The sequence below is a fragment of the Narcine bancroftii genome, chromosome 2 (assembly GCF_036971445.1).
Source record: "Narcine bancroftii isolate sNarBan1 chromosome 2, sNarBan1.hap1, whole genome shotgun sequence".
In the NCBI taxonomy this organism is placed as follows: Eukaryota; Metazoa; Chordata; class Chondrichthyes; order Torpediniformes; family Narcinidae; genus Narcine; species Narcine bancroftii.
Genome location: NC_091470.1, coordinates 98,175,579 through 98,194,756, shown reverse-complemented (window position 1 = coordinate 98,194,756; position 19,178 = coordinate 98,175,579). Strand labels below are relative to the sequence as shown.

The following is a 19,178-nucleotide window of genomic DNA, read 5'->3' as shown; positions in this document are numbered from 1 at the left end:
TGTAGTCCTTCAAGGTCTCCAAAGAGAGTAGAGATGTAAGGTGGGATCCAGATTTTTAAAAGAAATGGAAGCAATGGTGATCGAAGTGATAATGTTAATTTAAAAAAATAAATCTTTTATCTTTTTTTTGAAAAGAGTTTAAATAGTTTAAATAATGATGATAGTTTAATGAAATGGGAGTTGGGAGAGGGAACTGGGTGGGCACTAGTTTCCAGAAGTCATCAGCTACCTGTGAGTTATCTCACACCCAATATTTTGGGGGAGTTACCGGTTTGGGCGGTTTAAACAGGAGGAGGTAGTTGTGACCTCTGACCTGTTTTTTTTCTTTTTAATTGTTGGGTTAAGAAGTGAAGGTTTTTTAAATTTTTTTTTTTAAATAAATATTTTTTTTAAACTCTTTTTGTTTTCTGATTGTAATTGAGAGGGAATTAGGAGGTTTTTTTTCTCTCCTTTTTTTTCTCTTTTTTTGGGGGGGATTTTTTCTCTTTTTTCTTTCTTTTTTAAGAGGATGATGTCACAGAAGATAATAAATCAAAAATTGAGGATGTTGAATTAGATGAAGAGGAAGATGAGGGGAAAGGTGATAAGAAGAGAAAGAATAAAATTAAGTACAAATACATTGAGGGAGAAGAGTTTAATAAAATTAAGTTAATTTCGATAGAGAATTTTGAAGATGTTATAAATGAAGAATATGGAGAATTTTATAAGAGTTTGAACTTTTTTTTCTTTTTTTATATATATAAAGGGAGGGGAAGGGAATAAAAAGTTTATCTGATTGTTCTTCTAAGGGATGTTTTTGTTCTCTCGATGAATTATAAAGGAAACTTGTTATTAATGGAAATTCTGTATTTATGTATCATTAATTATGATTTTTTGTATAACAGATATGTGGTTGATATATGATTTTAATATTTGAACTTAGTTTTAAAGTGGATTTCATTTGTTAAATACATGTATTATGTTTGATTTAAATATATGTTTAAGGGTATTATTTTAGTATTGATATTTTTTTGTTGTTAGTAATTTTTTTTGTTGTTAAGTTTGATCTTTTTTTTGTAAGTGGGGTTTTTTATTTTATTTACAACATTGTTAATTAATTCTTCACTCTTTATTTTGGGGGGGAGGGTTGGACTAATTTTAAATTAGATGATTAATGTTGTGTTATAATTATTGGGGGGGTTAATTTGTGTAGTTTAATGATGTAGTATTGGCGTGAAGCAAGGCTGTGTTCTCGCACCAACCCTCTTTTCAATCTTCTTCAGCATGATGCTGAACCAAGCCATGAAAGACCTCAACAATGAAGACGCTGTTTACATCCGGTACCGCACGGATGGCAGTCTCTTCAATCTGAGGCGCCTGCAAGCTCACACCAAGACACAAGAGAAACTTGTCCGTGAACTACTCTTTGCAGATGATGCCGCTTTAGTTGCCCATTCAGAGCCAGCTCTTCAGCGCTTGACGTCCTGCTTTGCGGAAACTGCCAAAATGTTTGGCCTGGAAGTCAGCCTGAAGAAAACTGTGGTCCTCCATCAGCCAGCTCCCCACCATGACTACCAGCCCCCCCACATCTCCATCGGGCACACAAAACTCAAAACGGTCAACCAGTTTACCTATCTCGGCTGCACCATTTCATCAGATGCAAGGATCGACAATGAGATAGACAACAGACTCGCCAAGGCAAATAGCGCCTTTGGAAGACTACACAAAAGAGTCTGGAAAAACAACCAACTGAAAAACCTCACAAAGATAAGTGTATACAGAGCCGTTGTCATACCCACACTCCTGTTCGGCTCCGAATCATGGGTCCTCTACCGGCATCACCTACGGCTCCTTGAACGCTTCCACCAGCGTTGTCTCCACTCCATCCTCAACATCCATTGGAGCGCTTTCATCCCTAACGTTGAAGTACTCGAGATGGCAGAGGTCGACAGCATTGAGTCCACGCTGCTGAAGATCCAGCTGCGCTGGGTGGGTCACGTCTCCAGAATGGAGGACCATCGCCTTCCCAAGATCGTGTTATATGGCGAGCTCTCCACTGGCCACCGTGACAGAGGTGCACCAAAGAAAAGGTACAAGGACTGCCTAAAGAAATCTCTTGGTGCCTGCCACATTGACCACCGCCAGTGGGCTGATATCGCCTCAAACCGTGCATCTTGGCGCCTCACAGTTTGGCGGGCAGCAACCTCCTTTGAAGAAGACCGCAGAGCCCACCTTACTGACAAAAGGCAAAGGAGGAAAAACCCAACACCCAACCCCAACCCACCAATTTTCCCCTGCAGCCGCTGCAACCGTGTCTGCCTGTCCCGCATCGGACTTGTCAGCCACAAACGAGCCTGCAGCTGACGTGGACTTTTACCCCCTCCATAAATCTTCGTCCGCGAAGCCAAGCCAAAGAAGAAGATTCTAATTTTTATTATCTTATTTTTTATTATTTCTTTAAATGTAATTTTTATTTTATTCATGTCATAAAATTTTAAATAAAGTTTTTTTAAAAAAACCTCCAGATTCAAGGGCCATTCCTTTCCTGCTGTTGACAGGCTCTTGAAATGGTGTTCCAGCACTTTTCTCGAGATTCTTGTAACACTACAGCCTGCACTGCTGTTTCATTATTGTGTTACCTGCTGTACTTGAGTCTGAGTTGACTTGCCTCGATAAAGCACAAAACAAAGCTTGTTGCTGTATTTTTAAATTTTAGTTTTAACATACAGCACAGAAACAGGCTGTTTCGGCTCACAAGTCTGTGCCGTGCAATTTACACCTCAATGATCTACACACACCCCTGGTAAGTTTTGAACAGTGGGAGGAAACCAGAGCCCCTAGGGAAAACTCACTCAGAGGTGATCATAAAACTCCTTATTGACAGGGCGGGAATCAAACCCCAGTCCAGTCCTGATCACTGGTGCTGTAAAGGCGTGCACTTACCACTACACCCACCATGCCGCCCTGGCAAACAATTCAAAGGCGTGCTCAAGTAAAAGATACAGGAGTATCAGGCTGAGGAACAGGTTCTTCCCATGGGCAGTGAGAATGTTGAATGACCAAAAGGAACTCCTCGCACTAACCATCCGAGACTACCCTATTCATGAAACGATATTTGTATAGATTAAATACTTGTCCTGCATATGTATTGTTTGTCTGTATGTGTGTTATGTCTGGTTGTGTGTCTGTGTTTTGCGCCAAGAACACTGTTTCGCTGGGTTGTACTTGTACAATCAGATGATAATAAATTTGGCTGAAGGTTAATGTGGGTTTTTCCTCACCACGCACCTTTAGCCAGACATTTGTCTCGCCCTGAAATAACAGCAGGGTGGGGGTGAAGTTTGGGTGTGAGGTGAGATGCAGGACAGTAGTTTCCCCTCTCAGCCATCCATGAGCTACACTTTGGAAAGAGCCACAGTCCTCTCCTCCCCGGGCTCAGTGGAAACCATGTAACGTTACTTCCGTTCTCCTTTCTATGATCATACTGCCTCGTCTCTACATTTCTAACATCAGCAGATTTTTCTACCCTTTTACACTCCCACGGTTCAATGTTATATTCCGCCCCCCCCCCCCCAACTCTCCCCTGAACAAGAACCTTAATCCCACTGGAGGAACCCAGTGATTTGCATCTCCCATAACCTTCCTACACACAAAACCTCATGTTGTATTTCAACATTAAAATATTGAGACCCATTCATGTCAGAACCCTCACACTCCAAAAGTAACCACAGTGCACAAGGGACTGTCAGAAATTGCAATAAGTGCTCTTAAAGGCAGAGAAAGCTCAGAAGACTCACATATCTGGTTAGGCATGTTTTAGGTGTAAAACATGAACATCTGCAGACACTGTGATTAAAGTAAAAACACAATGCTGGAGAAACTCAGCTGGACAAACAGCTTGTTTTATGGAGTGAAGATAAAGATACATAACCAACGTTTTGGCCTTGAGCCTGGATGAAGTTTCTACAGAGCTGTGGTGGAAAGCGTGCTGACCGGCTGCATCATGGTCTGGTATAGGAACACCAATACCCCTGAGTGTAAAGCCATGGACACAGCCCAGGATAACATAGGCAAAACCTTCCCCACCGTAGAGAACATCTACCACCCAGCACACGCTCTGTTTTCACTGCTGCCATCAGGAAAGAGGTATCAGTGCCACAAGACTTGCTCCACCTAATTGCAAGACTCACTCCACCGAATTCAATGTCTTCCAGTCGACCTTAAATGACAAGATCCAACATCATCTTAAATGCGCTGGGACAGGTTTAGGACGTCTCCGAATGGGTCTTTTAGGATTGTAACATTCGAACGGACACCAAAATGCTAGTGTCCAAAGCAGTGGTGATCCCATCGGAAACCTGGATCTGAAGGCCCTTGAAAGGTTCCATCAACGCTGTCTTCCAAACCTCTTAAATGCCAGCTGGGAAGATGGAATTAACATCAGGGTGCTAAATGAAGCAAAAACAACACGCATTGACGCCTCCGTCTTTCAGAACCGACCAAGATAGCGTGGTCATGTTGTTCAGATGGAAGACCAACGTCTGCTGAAACAAATCTACTCCCGCCTTAACGTAAAAGAGGGGGACAAGAGATTCAAAGACATCTTAACGTGAAGAAATGTAGCATCGACGTCAATAACTGGGAAACCACGGCCAAGGACAGGAAACACTGGCAATTTTGGAAGCCAACCGGTGTGCAGAACGAGAAGGAAAGTCCGCGGGGCGAGAGGCGGCAACACCCAAAGCCCGAAACGGCCCGCGGGCCACGGGAAAGTCCGCGGGGCGAGAGGCGCCAACACCCAAAGCCCGAAACGGCCTGTCCCAAATGCGGAAGATCTCTCAAAGCCAAGAGTGGACTAGCAAACCACTTGAGAGCCCATCCATCAACTCAAGGAAGCCCATCATCCTCGGGATTGGCACCAGACTGGCCCCACCAGGTTCAGGAACAGCTGCTACCCCTCCACCATCAGATTTAAATTTGCACTTTATTGATCCCCCCACCCCCCACTTTGCACATGTTTATATGTGCCCAGTTGCTTATACACTATCTGGCCCGGAGGAAAAGGAATCTCAGGGGGGTGTATGACAATAAATCTGAGGTCTGAATAACTCCATAAAGCACAGTTTGGTGCTGAATTTCTCTCTGTGTGTACGTTTTTAACTAAGCCTGGATTATTGCCGTCTTGTTCTGAGCTGGAGAAGAGCACAGGGGCAGGGCGGGGGGGCAACGTTTCGGCTTAGAGAGCTGCTCACATTTAAACACAGTGCCTCAGATGAATATCACTCCGAGCGCTATCAGTCGATCTCTTCCGGCCACCGGCAACATCTCGCAGCCCAGCGAGGCTCTGCTAAAGACTTTGCCGATGCATTTATCTCCAAACCTGATCGGGCTTCGCGCAAATATCGGAGAGGCCCGACTGCGCCCCTGTGAAATGACCCTTGGGCAATGCACTGGACGCAGCCGCCGGCGGTGAGCGCTGAGACCCCGACCGACCCCGCTTCGCCGCGGGGCGGCCCTCGGAGCGCCGATGTCGTTCTTCAGTTTCATGAGACGCTTGAAGCTGGGGCCGGAGAGGAAGAAGGTGAGGCAGTACGAGCACCTGAAGAGGGACGTGGACCCCGAGGATGTGTGGACGGTGGTGGGCGAGCTGGGAGACGGAGCCTTCGGCAAAGTGTTCAAGGTCAGGCGGCGCAGAAAGTTAGGGCAAACTTCTCAAGGCGCTTTGAATGCGGGATGAGCGCTGACATGGTCGAAGACTTGCAATGGGGGGTGGAGAAGGGTCCTGAAACACTAAAGGGGAGGATCTCCGCGGCTCAGGCAGCAGGTCAACGTTGACTTGCCATCTCTCTCCTTGGATGCTGGTGCCCGGTTCGCTCAGTTCCTCCTGCGTTTAAAAAAAAAGATAGTTGGCCTTAAAAAGATGGGCACTTGTTGAGTGGCTGAACAGCGGAAACATTTGGGAATCCGATGGTCCCCCGGACAAGCAAGGAGCCAGTCACCCCAGCCTAGGGTCGGTTCTGACCTCCAGCCCATTCCCATCTCCCCTGATTTCACTCTCTCCATGTCCACTTGCAATTACTCAAGGACAGAACGCACATGACCTCTCGGGGTGTGAAATCCAAAGACTCACAACTTTCCAAGTTTAAAACAAAACACTTCATATCAGTGGTCAGTGGGTGACATCTCATTCTGAACAAATTTCAGTAGCCAAAGAAGGCCTCTGCCACTCAGATCCCTGCAGCTTGCAATAAAGATAACCTCATTCTTCCAGTGGATCTCAACCTTTTTCTTTGCACTCACATCCCACTTTAAGTATTCCCTACGCCATCCATGCACAGTGATTAGTAAGGGATTGGTTAAGGTGGGATGTGGGTGCAAAGAAAAAAAAATTGAGAACCACTGTTTTAATCGTCCCTCATTGACTCGTTATGTGCACAGTTTCAGACCTCCAAAGGAAATGGGCCAATGACAATTTCTCTCATGCAAAATATTTCAATAACAATTGGGTCCAGAGCAGGGAATTCTCAACCTTCCCTTCCCGCTCACATCAGCAATCCCTTACTAATCACGGAGCACCAAAAAAAAATTCAGAACCACTGTTTTATTCAACAAAACTCCCATTTTGTGATTCATACTTGGTTGTGTATGATCACAACAGTGTGCAAACCGTAATTGCGATTTTTATGCCACTCAATTGACACACATGGTTTTTAAAAAAAAAAGTCTCTAATTGGTCTACCAGAATGCACTGTGTATGATTTGATGCAGTCGGATAGATTGTAAGTGCAGGCTCGAAATAAGCAAGGAGCAGAGAAATGCCTGCCCTCTGATCACTGAAGCAAGAATCTGCTTCTTGTTCACTCAGATGTCTGGCAGAAAGAGTGAAACCACAGCCACATCCGAGTGACTGCAGCTCCATCAGGCTCAGCCCACTCGTCTCACTGCCACCACAGGCAAAATCCGTGGGGGGGGGGGGGGGGTTCATATTATGGCTCTTACGCCAAATCTGAGTAAGCTGTCCGCGAAATAATACACAATTCCGATCAATAAAAAAGATCCTGGGTCAAATGGCTTCTCAGTTTCCTGATTATTTTTTAAGTCTGAATGCCTATTTATTTTGGTAAAAGTCCTTGCGCCCTGTTTGAGCCTCTCCCCGTTAGGCCCTCAATTTCTGGGGCCCACTCAAGCTATCTGAGTTGAACATTTCCGCATTGAGAGTGTACCATCTTATAGCTCAACAGATTAAAGCTCGCTGACCTGATTACTGTTGGTTGGGAGAGAGGAGTGTGGTTTAAGAATTGGAGTCAAAATATATTTAAAATAAATGTAGGTTTCAAATGTCATTGGAGCGAACAGGAAAACCTTGTCTCTCATCACCAGAGACCAAACTCACACAGACAATGCAACAGGAACAAGGCCACTGTGTGTAGGAAAGGGTTAATTTTAGGTTCTGTCTTTGATTAATTGCTGTACTTCATTATGATCTTATCCCACGTTTCATTGTACTCGGAAGGTGTTATATGTATTCATTTTGATTTGCATGTGGACAAATCCATTGCAAAGCCACACAGAGAAGGTGCTGGAAAGTAAGTCTATTTGTTCTGAGGGTGCCTGCCTGTAGTAGGTGGTCCCACCCAGTTCTGTAGGTCCTTGGGTGACTAATGAGATGATGGGAGGTTTAGGGAGACTCTTTGCACGTTCTTCAGCTCAATGGGTAGCTGTTAAACTGCCTTTGGAGGAGATGCAGAGGAGGTTCACCAACTGGATGCTGGGAATGAGCAGACTAAGCTAAGGATATCACTGGACAACAATTTTTTTTTCAAAAGGTTTGCTTCCTGAAAAAAATATTGGGGATTATGATAAACAACATAATTTCGGATTTGCTGTATGACGTAGAAAGTTGGAGAAATGTTAAATTAATTTTGATTGAATTTACCATGTTTAATTAGATAATGATGCTGACATATTGTGTTAGTTCAACTGACCCAAAAATGTTTTGTTGCTGATGGTGGAGGGATAGCAGTTGCTCCTGAACCTGGTGGGGCGAGTCTTGTGGCACCGATACCTCTTTCCTGATGGCAGCAGCGAGAATAGTGCTGGGTGGTGTAGATCCTTGATGATCGCCGCTGCTCTCCTACGGCAGCGTTCCCTGTAGATATTCGCGATGGTGGGGAGGGTTTTGCCTGTGATGTCCTGGGCTGTGTCCATTACCTTTTGGAGGGCTTTATGCTCAGGGGTATTGGTGTTTCCCCCCCCCCATACCAGACCGTGATGCAGCATACTTTCCACCACGCATCTGTAGAAATTTGCCAGGGTTTCTGGTGTCGTACCAAACATCCGCAAACTCCTGAGGAAGTAGAAGGGCTGATGTGATTTCTTCATGATGCCATTGGTGTGTTGGGTTCAGGAAAGATCCTCCGAGATAGTGACCAAGAACTTAACTTTTCTCACCCTCTCCAACTCTGATCCCCCAACTGGTTTTCCCTTCCTGAAATCAACAATCCTTAGTTTTGGTGGCATTTGGTGCGAGGTTGTTGGTGCACCATTTAGCCAAGTTTTCAATCTCCATCCTGCATGCTGATTAATCCCCTTCCTTTATACCGTGGTTTCGTCGGCGACGAAGCTCTACTAAAGTATTTTTAACAGATCCAGGAGAACTGAGAAATTCCAGCAGTGTCAAAGGGTTAAGATGGTTGACATGTTCCCCGCTTAATGTGAAGCCTATTGTCCAAAGCTGTCAACCATTCATAACATCACAAGGAAACCACAATATTCATCAAACATTTGATGGTTTGGCATCTAGTTCAGAATGTGACTGGCGGCAGAGGCTAAGGTCCAGATCTTAGGCTGGAGATGGGGTTGCGATCCAGGCCACCAGAGGTCAGGAATGTAGGTAGAAGCTGGGGTCCAGAGTGCTTGTATGTTTCTTCTATTTTACATTTGCTTCAAAGGCACTGAATAAGGAGACTGGGGCAGCTGCAGCAGCCAAGGTGATCAGCTGTCTGAATGAGGAGGAGTTGGAGGATTACATGGTGGAAATCAACATTCTGGGCTCCTGTGATCACCCCAACATTGTAAAGCTTCTTGATGCTTTCTACTTTGACAACAACCTTTGGGTAAGTTATAAAAGGAAGAGGAAATTAACATTGAAGCAACTGATCCATCAGTGTCGTAAATTAGATACACGCTGGCTGTTATAGCATCAAAAATATTCCAGCACTAAAGGTGCCTTTTGTCAATTTGTAGGATTGTTTTACTTTCAAGATATAAATTTAAATTTTAAAAAAATGTAGACATACAACAGGTCATTTCAGCCCACGAACCTGTGCTGCCCTATGACACCCAATTAACCTACAACTCCCCCACCCCGATACGTTTTGAAGGGAGGGAGGAAACCCACACAGACATGGGGAGAATGCTCCAACTCCTTACGGACAGCTTCGGATTCGAACCCTGGTCGCCGGTGCTGTAACAGCCTTGCGCTAACCATGAATTTAATTCAATCAAACTTGATTGCAACAAACCACAGAAACACAACAGGTTTGTTAAGCGTAGTTTCCTGGCATTGGATGCAACTTAGTTAATAAAGAGAGTAGCCACAATCTGTTCCTTGAATCTTCAGAGGCTCCCTATCTCTCCTCCTCCTCTCTGACTCCATATATTATATACAATGTCTCTTTGATGTTACTTGATTAATTCTCATACCTATTGTTAGGTCTGCTTTGTTCATGAATGAGTGAGACAAACACCAGGCTGAGTCGAAATCAGGGTTCTTTGTTCTTTATTACCGGATTGTAACACTTGCGACCAACCAGGTTAGTCGGAGAATGCATTCTGCCGTTATCAGCAAAATGGTGATTTTTTATACCCTTGGATATGTGCTTAGAATATCATCATATCATTACTTGTCCAATGACTAAAACTGTTGCTATCCTTTCCCTGCTAGCTTCCTGCCTCTCAATCCATCAATGTCTCTCTTATCTTGTAAGTACAAGGATGCATTCACATCTTGTTACTGCCCTGTACATTCCCATCTCATGATGTTTTACCTAACAGGAGTACAAGGACACCTCCCCTTCTTGTTACTGCCCTGTACAGGGTAACTCCCTACACATTCCCATCTCATGATGTTTTACCTTACACTATCTTCCCAAGTTTCTTTCCGAAAGAGCCCCATCTCATGTTTTGCAGATTGGCGTATTCCTTATCTTCTGTGTTTACTCTCACACTATGCCCTACTTAAATGGTACCCTGATACCACTCACTTCAGCAATGTAGTCCTTCGACTCTTTCACCTGTGGAAATAGGGTCTGTCTCATTTAGATTGATGTTGATTAATACAACTTGACTAATGTTTATTTTGGGGCAGTTGCAGATACCCAAGGACAGTGGTGGTGGGGGGGGGGACCATGATGGCTACTGCCTGGCAACTATAGCCGAGCTTTCCACACTAGCCCCTGGCTTCTCCAGAATCATGTGACTTACAAGAATTAGGGGAACAGAATATACCTGAGGGGAGGGATTCACATCTCTGTGATTGGTCCACAATAGGGTGCAACATGTAGCTTAATGCTGATGGGATAATGTTTGCCACATAGGATGAGACTGCTTTGTGATTGGTTAATGTTGCCTAGCATAGGAGCATACAAGTCCATGCATCTGTATGTTTGGGGAGCTCCTTGATCCTCGATGGAGGTGGAGGACTTCCCACAGGCCTGTGTATCGAATAAAGGGAATTGGCTGAAGAAGACAAGTCTGAGTCCTTCATTCCTCAGGGAAGTAAACCCCAGAATCTGGACGTAAGAAATATGAGCAGGAGTTGGACATTCGGCCCATCAAGCCTGTTCTACCATTCAATGAGATCACAGCTGATCTGATAATAGGCTCACTTCCACCTACCCCCCTTTCCTCCATATCCCTTAATTCCCCTACTATGTAAAAATCTGTCCAACCTTGTCTTAAATACATTTGCTGAGGTCGTTTCCACTCTTTCAATGGCAGAGAATTCCATAGATTCACCGCCCTCTGGGAAAAGCAGTTCCTCCTCATCTCCGTCCTAAATCTAACACCTTGAATTTTGAGACTATGACCCCTGATTCTGGTCTCCCCCACCAATGGAAACAACTTACCTATCTTATCCATGCCTTACATAATTTTATACATTTCTATAAGATCCCCTTTCATTCTTCTACATTCCAGCGAGTTCTCTGGAATCAACGTGGTGAACCCCCCTTTGCACCGCCTCCAAAGCCAGGACATCCTTCCTCAAGTAAGCAGACGAGAACTGCATGCAGTTCTCCAGATGCGGCCTCACCAGGACCTCGTACAGTTGCAGCAGAACCTCCCTGCTCCTAAATTCCAACCTTCTGGCAATGAAGGGCAATGTTTCATTTACCTTCTCACATCCTTTTGTGATTCATGCACACTGCAATCCCTCACCATTTAAATAATATTCTGATCTTCCATTTTTCCTTCCAAAGTGAATAATGTCACATTTACCCACATTGTCCTCCATCTGCCAGCCCCTTGCCCACTCACTTAACCTATCTATATTCCCTCTGCCGACTCTCCTCATCCTCTGCACAATTTGCTTTTCTACTCAATTTAGTGTAATCGGCAAACTTAGATACCGTCGCCTCTTCCAGATTGTTAAATATATCGTAAACAATTGCGGCCCCAGCACCGACCCCTGAGGCACACCGCTCACCACTGATTGTCAGCCAGAGAAACACCGCTGTACCCTCCATCTCTGTGCTCTCTATTGGATGAGGTATCGATACCGACCCTTCACACGAGCAATCCTCAGTCAGTGTTCATCAGTGTTCTTGCCACTTGGTTTTAAGTACCTTACTTTCCAAGCATATTCTTGGTAAATTTAATATACATGCTCTTTCCTATGCTATCAATATGCTTCCAACATAACCACAGACCAGTGTCTAAATTACTGTTTTCCACAGTTTTAAAAGGAACTTTGATTCCACACATTCTTTACAGTCAACTCCAATTTGACTGAACAGACTTTGGTTTGCGACCTTACACTGTTTGAACACAGTAAACAAATGTATTTGGTTTGCAATCTATATCCTAATATAAACAATCCACACATTATTCTATTACAGCAACAATATAAAGACTGTAAGCCACATCAGGAACACATGAAAATTGCTTTACAGCGATCAGGTCCGGGGTTCGAATCCCGCACTGTCTGAGGAGTTTGTATGTTCGCCCCATGACTCCGTGGGTTTTTCCCCCAGAGGCTCCGGTTTCCTCCCACCATTCGAAACATACCGGGTTGTAGGTTAATGGGGTGTAAATTGGGCGGCACGGATTCGTGGGCCAAAATGGGCTGTTTCCATGCTGTAGATCTAAAATAAAAGTTAAATTAAATTTAAATTTTAAAAAGTGTAAATTTAAAAATTTAAATTTAAACATGTTATTATGCATTGAGGCTTCCTCTTACAGTATAACTGTCCAGGATGGCGTTAGACTCTGACATTTCATTTTGTGTATTATTTATAACTAACTTATGCCCAATTATTTTCACACACCTCAGAAGATGGCCATGCTTATCTGTGTGATCATCTGAAAATTTTGTCCAGACCTTTCTCCACAGCTCTTCCAGATGACTTATTTTACATTAATTTTCCTTTGAAAGATATAGAATATACAGCACAGTACAGGCCCTTCAGGCCATGATTTATTTTTAGCCAGACAACATGGTAACAGATCCTTTCGGCCCATGAGGCCATGCCACCCAATTGTCCTGCAATTCCAATAAGGTTTGAAGGGTGGGAGGAAACTGGAGCACAGTCACAGGGAGGACGTACAAACTCCTTACAGACAGCACCAGATTCTAATTTGGCTTGCTGACGCTGTAACAGCGTTGCGCTAACTGTGCTGCTCTTTATGGGTACAGCTCGGCACACGATTCATGTGCCAGTCCAACAGTCTTATAAATACCCCTTTGGTACCAGCCTCCATTACTACCCCTAGCAATGCATTCCAGGCACATACCACTCTGTGTGTGTGAAAAAAAAAGCCCTGATGTCTCTCCTCAACTTTCCTCCCCTCACCTTGTACAGATGTCCTCTGGTGTTTGCTACTCATTGAATATCATGATGTGAAGGCAGGGACTTCTAAGGTACCTTTGTCATTTAAAAATCTCAGTGAAATGTGCAAATGAAAATAATTACGAGCAGCACGGTTGGCGCAGTGTTAGCACAACGGTGTTAAAGCACCTGCAATTGGGACTGGGATTCCAATCCCGCGCTGTCTATAAGGAGTTTGAACGCTCTCCCTGTATCTGTGTGGGTTTTTCCCGGGGCCTCTGGTTTCCTCCCACCTTGCAAAACATACCAGGGGTGTAGGTCAATCTAATTGGGCAACATGGGCTCATGGGCTGAAAGGGCCTGTTACCATGCTGTATGTCTAAATTTTTTTAAAATTAACTCTCCAGATTCAATCCTGACCTCAGATACTGTCTATGTGACGAGCTGAGACTGTTAGATTCCATAGGCCAAATCTGCTGCTGTCAGACTCCCCATGGAGACCAGTCGTGGAAGGACACCACAGCATTATGGAGGATTGCCTCGGAATTTGTGCCAGGACAAATTGCAGAGATGAGGGGGTTAGCCCAGAAGGAGAGATTGAGTCGTCTGGGACTGTACTCATTGGAATTCGGATGAATGAGAAGGGATCTTATAGATTATGAAGGGCTTAAATAAGATAGAGGTAGGTAAGTTGTTCCCATTGGTGGGGGAGACTGGAACTAGGGGACATAACCTCCAGATTCAGGGCAGTAGATTAAGGATGAAGATGAGGAGGAGCTGCTTTTCCCAGAGGGTGGGGAATCTATGGAATTCACTGCCCATTGAAGTAGTAGAGGCGACCTCAGTAAATATATTTAAGACAAGGTTGGATAGATTTTTACATAGTAGGGGAATTAAGAGTTATGGGGAAAAGATCAGATCAGCTAACATCTTATTGCATGGTGGAGCAGGCTCGACGGGCCGGACGGCCGACTCCTGCTCCTATTTCTTATGTCCTTATGTTCAGGACAGAGGCGCTGAACATCATTTGCAGCTTTTACAGGCGGAAAAGCCCAACACCAGCTTTGTAGACTGCCTGAGGGTTGTCTCGGGTGGTGGGACCGCCTCACTCCACTGCAGAGACCCAGTCCGGCCCACCGTCATCTCCCCATGCCTGCAGCATTTGCTTCAGCCAATCCAGAGGGCGGAAGGCTTCATATTCTCACCAATCTCTTGAAAGGGGAAACCCCACGATTTTAACCTAATTCTTTCATGTTACAGATTCAAACAGAGTTTTGCACTGGTGGTGCTGTGGACGCGATAATGTTGGGTGAGTAAAATTAGAAATTAAATTTAAATCCAACTGGTCCCATCATTTCCAATGAATGTGATAAATTACTGTAAAGAGTTCCTGAGGCTCTTGTATATTTAATAATGAATCCGCAAACAAAGACATGCTCAGTAATAAGATTCGCAGTTCATTGGTGTCATCATGTCACCATAAAGGGATGCTCTCAGGTTAAATTGAGTGCAGGTGGAATTCATCTGTATTTACTAGTAGGTCCTTTCAAGCTGTCATGTAAAATGGGGTTATTGTCGGTTAGCGCCTCAGTTACATGGCAGTTAGAAAGGGCCCGACCCAGGCAACCCCGTCGGAATCCAACCTACCTCAGAAGTAGTCAGGGAACCCAGTTAAACTTACCTAGGTGATTTGAAAATGAAATTGGCCGATCCGCTTATTCCAGTGACGTCAGCACTTGGGTGTGTGCGTCAACGGGGCAGCCAGTATCCAAACATCCGGCAGTACTTCTGTTGAGTATGTGACGCATCACTGTGAGGTCAGGATCCCCCTTAAATCGCCAGGTTGGCAATTTAATGAGTCGATTCCCCCTGCAATTTGAAAGGTAGCTTCCAGCACCTTTGCCCCAGTAATCGGACCGGAGTCCCAGGAGGGCCACCCAGGGGCCGCAGTTTAAAAGGGGCTAATGTTAGCATGAGATTGAGTTTGCTCAGTCTGCCTTTCTTAATAAGGAATCACTTGCTAGAATCTGCCATTCTCAACAGCACATTTCAGTAAAAGCTTTGCTTTCTTTTCACCACGTGACACAAAAATATTTCTTTTTTTTTAACATAGTCAGTAGGAGAGAAGTACGGAAGAAACTGGAACTTGACTGCTTCACAGGGAAGGGGGTCCCATAAACTTTGAGCAGAGACCAAGGTGGGGGGGTGGGGGTTGTGGTCCATAGGTTGAGAATGGCTGCTCTAGAGCACCTTCAAGCTACTCCATAACTAAGAGCATCGCAACAGAATTTATTCTTGTGCAGTAACTACCTAGAGCATGGTAATAGGTAAGAGAGCTCGTGCCCCCCCCATTACACCCAATTGACCTACACCCCAAGTACATTGTGATGGGTGGGAGAAAACTAGAGCACCAAGAGGAAGCCCACCCAGACGTGGGGAGATCCCAAAGGACCTCAAAACCCAGCAGCAATAGACATTCACCAAAACAAGTGGCTTTTAAAACAAAAGTTATTTTTAATTAACTTTAAACATGAAAATAGAATCAAACTTTAACTTAACTCTATATTTATACTATATACTAATCCAAATTAACCCCCTTCTAATTCTAAGTGCATGTGTATGCAATGTGTGTGTAAATTCAAGAAAAGTTCTTTGGTTCATAGTTCAATCTCACTTCTCCTTCTTCCAAGTTCACTGGATGCAGGCAATTTTTATACTGTGCACAGAATTTAACATATATTAAGTTCACCAGGCTTTGGTGCTCGAAAGGTAAATGTTTACTGCTCAGGAAGGTTCTTCTAGGTTTGCAGGATTTCCACAACTGAGGTACCACCATTAGTCACCTCAAGGTCTCGCTGATGAAACTTGCCCCATCAGGGTTTTCCAGATGGTAACCTCTTCCTCTAGGCCACCACAAAGCTCCACTCTGTTCCTCTTATTCCAAGAGAAACATCAGTCAGATAACACTTCCAGCCATCCACTGCTTTGGAACTTTTCATCAGTTCTTCCTGGAATGCACTGTTCAGTGTGCCACACACGCTGACTGAGAGAGCTTGTGACCTCTCTCTCCAACTGGGACTCCAGAAAAAGCATGTGACTCATGTGACTTGCAAACCCCCCCCCCACTTTATCCAGCAAACAACAGGAGTTCTTCCTTCTGCTCAAGTTGTTATCTTAAGTATAAACAAAACCAAGGAGTGACCTTTCTGTGAGCACTTTGCAAAAAGGTTATAGTCAACCTGACTTCAGCAAGACAATGGTCAAGCGTTTTATGAGCCATTTCCATTAGCACCTACTTGTGAAATGTGCATAACGTTTTCCAGAGATCCTGCAATGTGAATTCTTCAGTCTTTCAAATAAGATCTGTTTTAAAACAGATCTGTATGTAACCTACTCTAAATCTTACAAATTCCCCAGAATATTATAATCATTCAGTACAAACTCCTTAGCGCAGGATTCAGACCCCGGTCCTGATCACTGGCGCTGTAACCACTACACTAACCATACTGCAAGCCAGAAATTGATCATTATGACTGCCCTGAGACCCACTAATCGGTGTCTCTCGTACATGCATGCACACCTGTGGTTTGAAATGTGCTTTGGTGCCATTTAGATGAAGGTGTTACTGTGCAAAAGATTAGCACTGGATACACACAGAGCATCCCCATATTGGGGGAGTGGAACATTCCAGCTAACCTCACAAACCTGAGCAGCAGCAGTCTTAAAGAGATACTCAACTACTTTTGTATCCCCTGGGGTTAAATTTGCAAAGGTTTGGTGAGGAAGAGATGAAGTAAACCTTGGTGGGAATACCGGATTTGCATGGATGATGAGATAAGACATCATAAGCCAGCTCTAAGGATGGAAACAAGTGAAACATGAACGTCTGCAGTCGCTGGTATTGTAGTAAAAACACAATAGAGCTGAAGGAACTCAGCTGTTCTCGCAGCATCCAAAGGAGGTACAGTTTAACCAAAATGTTGGGCCTGAGCCCTTCGTCAAGGTAGGGGCAAAATCCAGGCTGGAGGAGGAGGGAAGAAAAGGCGGGTGGGGGAGCACAGGCCAGCAGGCAAAAGGGTGATCATTGGACATGGATAGGAGGACAGATGAGAATTGATTAGGGGAGGGGGGTTGGCTCTATGGATGCAGAGCTGGAGGAAAGGAGGCAGAGGGGAAGGAGAGAGATGGAGGGGTGCTAACGGAAACTGGAGAAGTCAATGTTAATGCCATCTGGTTGGAGGGTGCCCAGACGGAAGATGAGGCTTTCTTCCTCCAGTTTGAGGGTGGTCTCAGTCTGGCAGTGCCTGAGGCTGTGGACAGAGATGTCGGCATGGGAATAGGTCAGGGAATTGAAATAGGATGCCTGCTGTTGTTGGGATGCAGTCAATCAAAAATACACCACTCTGCTCCTCCAATCTGGCCTGAGTATGGGAAGGAAGAGTCCAGGGAGAGGTAAAAATATATTTATTTTGAAGCAGAGGTGATCTCCGTTTGTCTCACCTTGATTTGGTTCTGTCATAGAGTTGGAACGAGGACTGACGGAGCCACAGATTCGTGTAATTTGCAGGCAGATGCTTGAGGCACTCAACTATCTCCATGACAACAAGATCATACACCGGGACCTAAAAGCAGGGAATGTCCTTCTAACTTTGGAGGGAGACATTAAACTAGGTAAGGAAAAGGAACGAAGGGTCACGCTCGATCCAGCCTAGTGCCCATTCCAGAGACTACTGACCATGTTCTTGGGGTCGGAAGAGAGAGAGTGAGACGTGGTGTGACGATGGTTTTTATCATTTAAGAAGAGTCAACATCGTTCGGTCAGATGGTTTCATATTTGAATCTCAAAAAGTCCCAAGAAGCTCTGACACTCACAGGAGAACATTCCAAGCCTATCCAGCTTCTCCTTACAATTCAAGCTGCTAAGTCCCGACTTAATGATATCCTTCCGATAGCTGGGTGACCAAAGCTGTGCCCAATACTCCCAAGTGTTTCCCAAACATCAGCTGCACTCATGTCCTGACCAATGAAGGCAAGCATGTCAAACGTCTTCTTCACCACCGTTGACATGTGTCACCACTTTCATGGAACACAAACAGTAAATTCATTCCAAAACATTGTTAAGAAAAATTCCCATCCATATAGTTCTGAAACCCTGATGATCCAGCGTAAAGGTCACTCATTAGTCCCAAATGGGAGCTGAGGGTCCAGAGGGCAGGCAGGGTGTGCGACCAGAATCAGAATTTAATAATTAATTAGTGCAAAGAAGAGAAAAAGTGAGGCGGTGTCTGTGGTTTGTTGTCCATTCGGACATTTGATGGCGGAGGGGAAGAAGCTTTTTTTTGTACCACTGGGTGTTTGCCTTCAGGCTCCTGTACCTCGTCCCTGATAGTAGCAGTGAAAAGAGGACATGGCCTGGGTGGTTGAAGGTATTTGATGATAGGAGCTGGTTTCTTGAGACACCGTCTCTTGTAGATGTCCTTAATGGAGTGAAAACTGGTGCCCATGATGGCGCTGGCTGAATTCGCAGGTCTCTGTAGTCTTGCTGCCCTGTCCTTTAGCACCTCCATCCCAAACAGTGATGCTACCAGTCAGAATGCCCTCCATGGTACACCTGTAGAAATATGGAAGAGTCTTTGGTGACAGCAACCCCCCACGAAGTATAGCCACTGACTATCGAGGCCAGAACACTAACAGTCAAGAATGTGAGTTGGTTCTTTTTTGGAGTCCAGGTCCAGCATGTTTGAATGCTTCCCACTCTCTTTAAATTCGCGTGTTCATTGGAGAATGTCTCATGCAACTCTATAGCATTTAAAAAAGAATGGAGTGAAAGTATGTGGGTACAATCCAACAGTCCAGAAAATTTGATTGCCCAGCATTACAAAAGGTTCAAGGGAGTAGAATTATCCAAATTGCATCCTGCTTTTTTTCCTCTGGCCTTTGAAGATAATGATTGGAAAACACCAGTGGGTGGGAGAAGCAAATGAGCAGATTCAAATGCAGCTTTCATTTCCGAGAATCTGAGGTTCTTTTCCCGTGGGTCACGAATTAGAGACCCATCTTCAGTATGGTTCTATTTCCTCATCAAATTGCCTTGATCGCAAAGTGCAGGCAAGAATCTGATGGGCCCAGACGTGGTTAACTTAAAGCAAA

At 44.6% G+C, this 19,178-nt stretch overlaps 1 protein-coding gene across 8 annotated transcripts in view; it reads left to right on the top strand.

Annotated features, from left to right (window-relative positions):
- LOC138753967 (STE20-like serine/threonine-protein kinase) overlaps positions 1 to 19,178 on the top strand; it is an 84,074-nt gene that overhangs the window by 22,530 nt on the left and 42,366 nt on the right. For 3 of the 8 annotated variants that reach the window (XM_069917619.1, XM_069917616.1, XM_069917613.1), the window contains exons 1-4: positions 5,237 to 5,659; positions 8,931 to 9,095; positions 14,289 to 14,337; positions 17,550 to 17,699. In XM_069917619.1, coding sequence (XP_069773720.1) covers positions 5,507 to 5,659; positions 8,931 to 9,095; positions 14,289 to 14,337; positions 17,550 to 17,699 — 517 coding nt within the window. In that variant the 5' untranslated portion in view covers positions 5,237 to 5,506. Of the gene's footprint in view, positions 1 to 5,225; positions 5,660 to 8,930; positions 9,096 to 14,288; positions 14,338 to 17,549; positions 17,700 to 19,178 lie in introns of those variants that run through there. The other 5 variants (XM_069917615.1, XM_069917617.1, XR_011351528.1 and 2 more) reach the window with 4 other exon arrangements.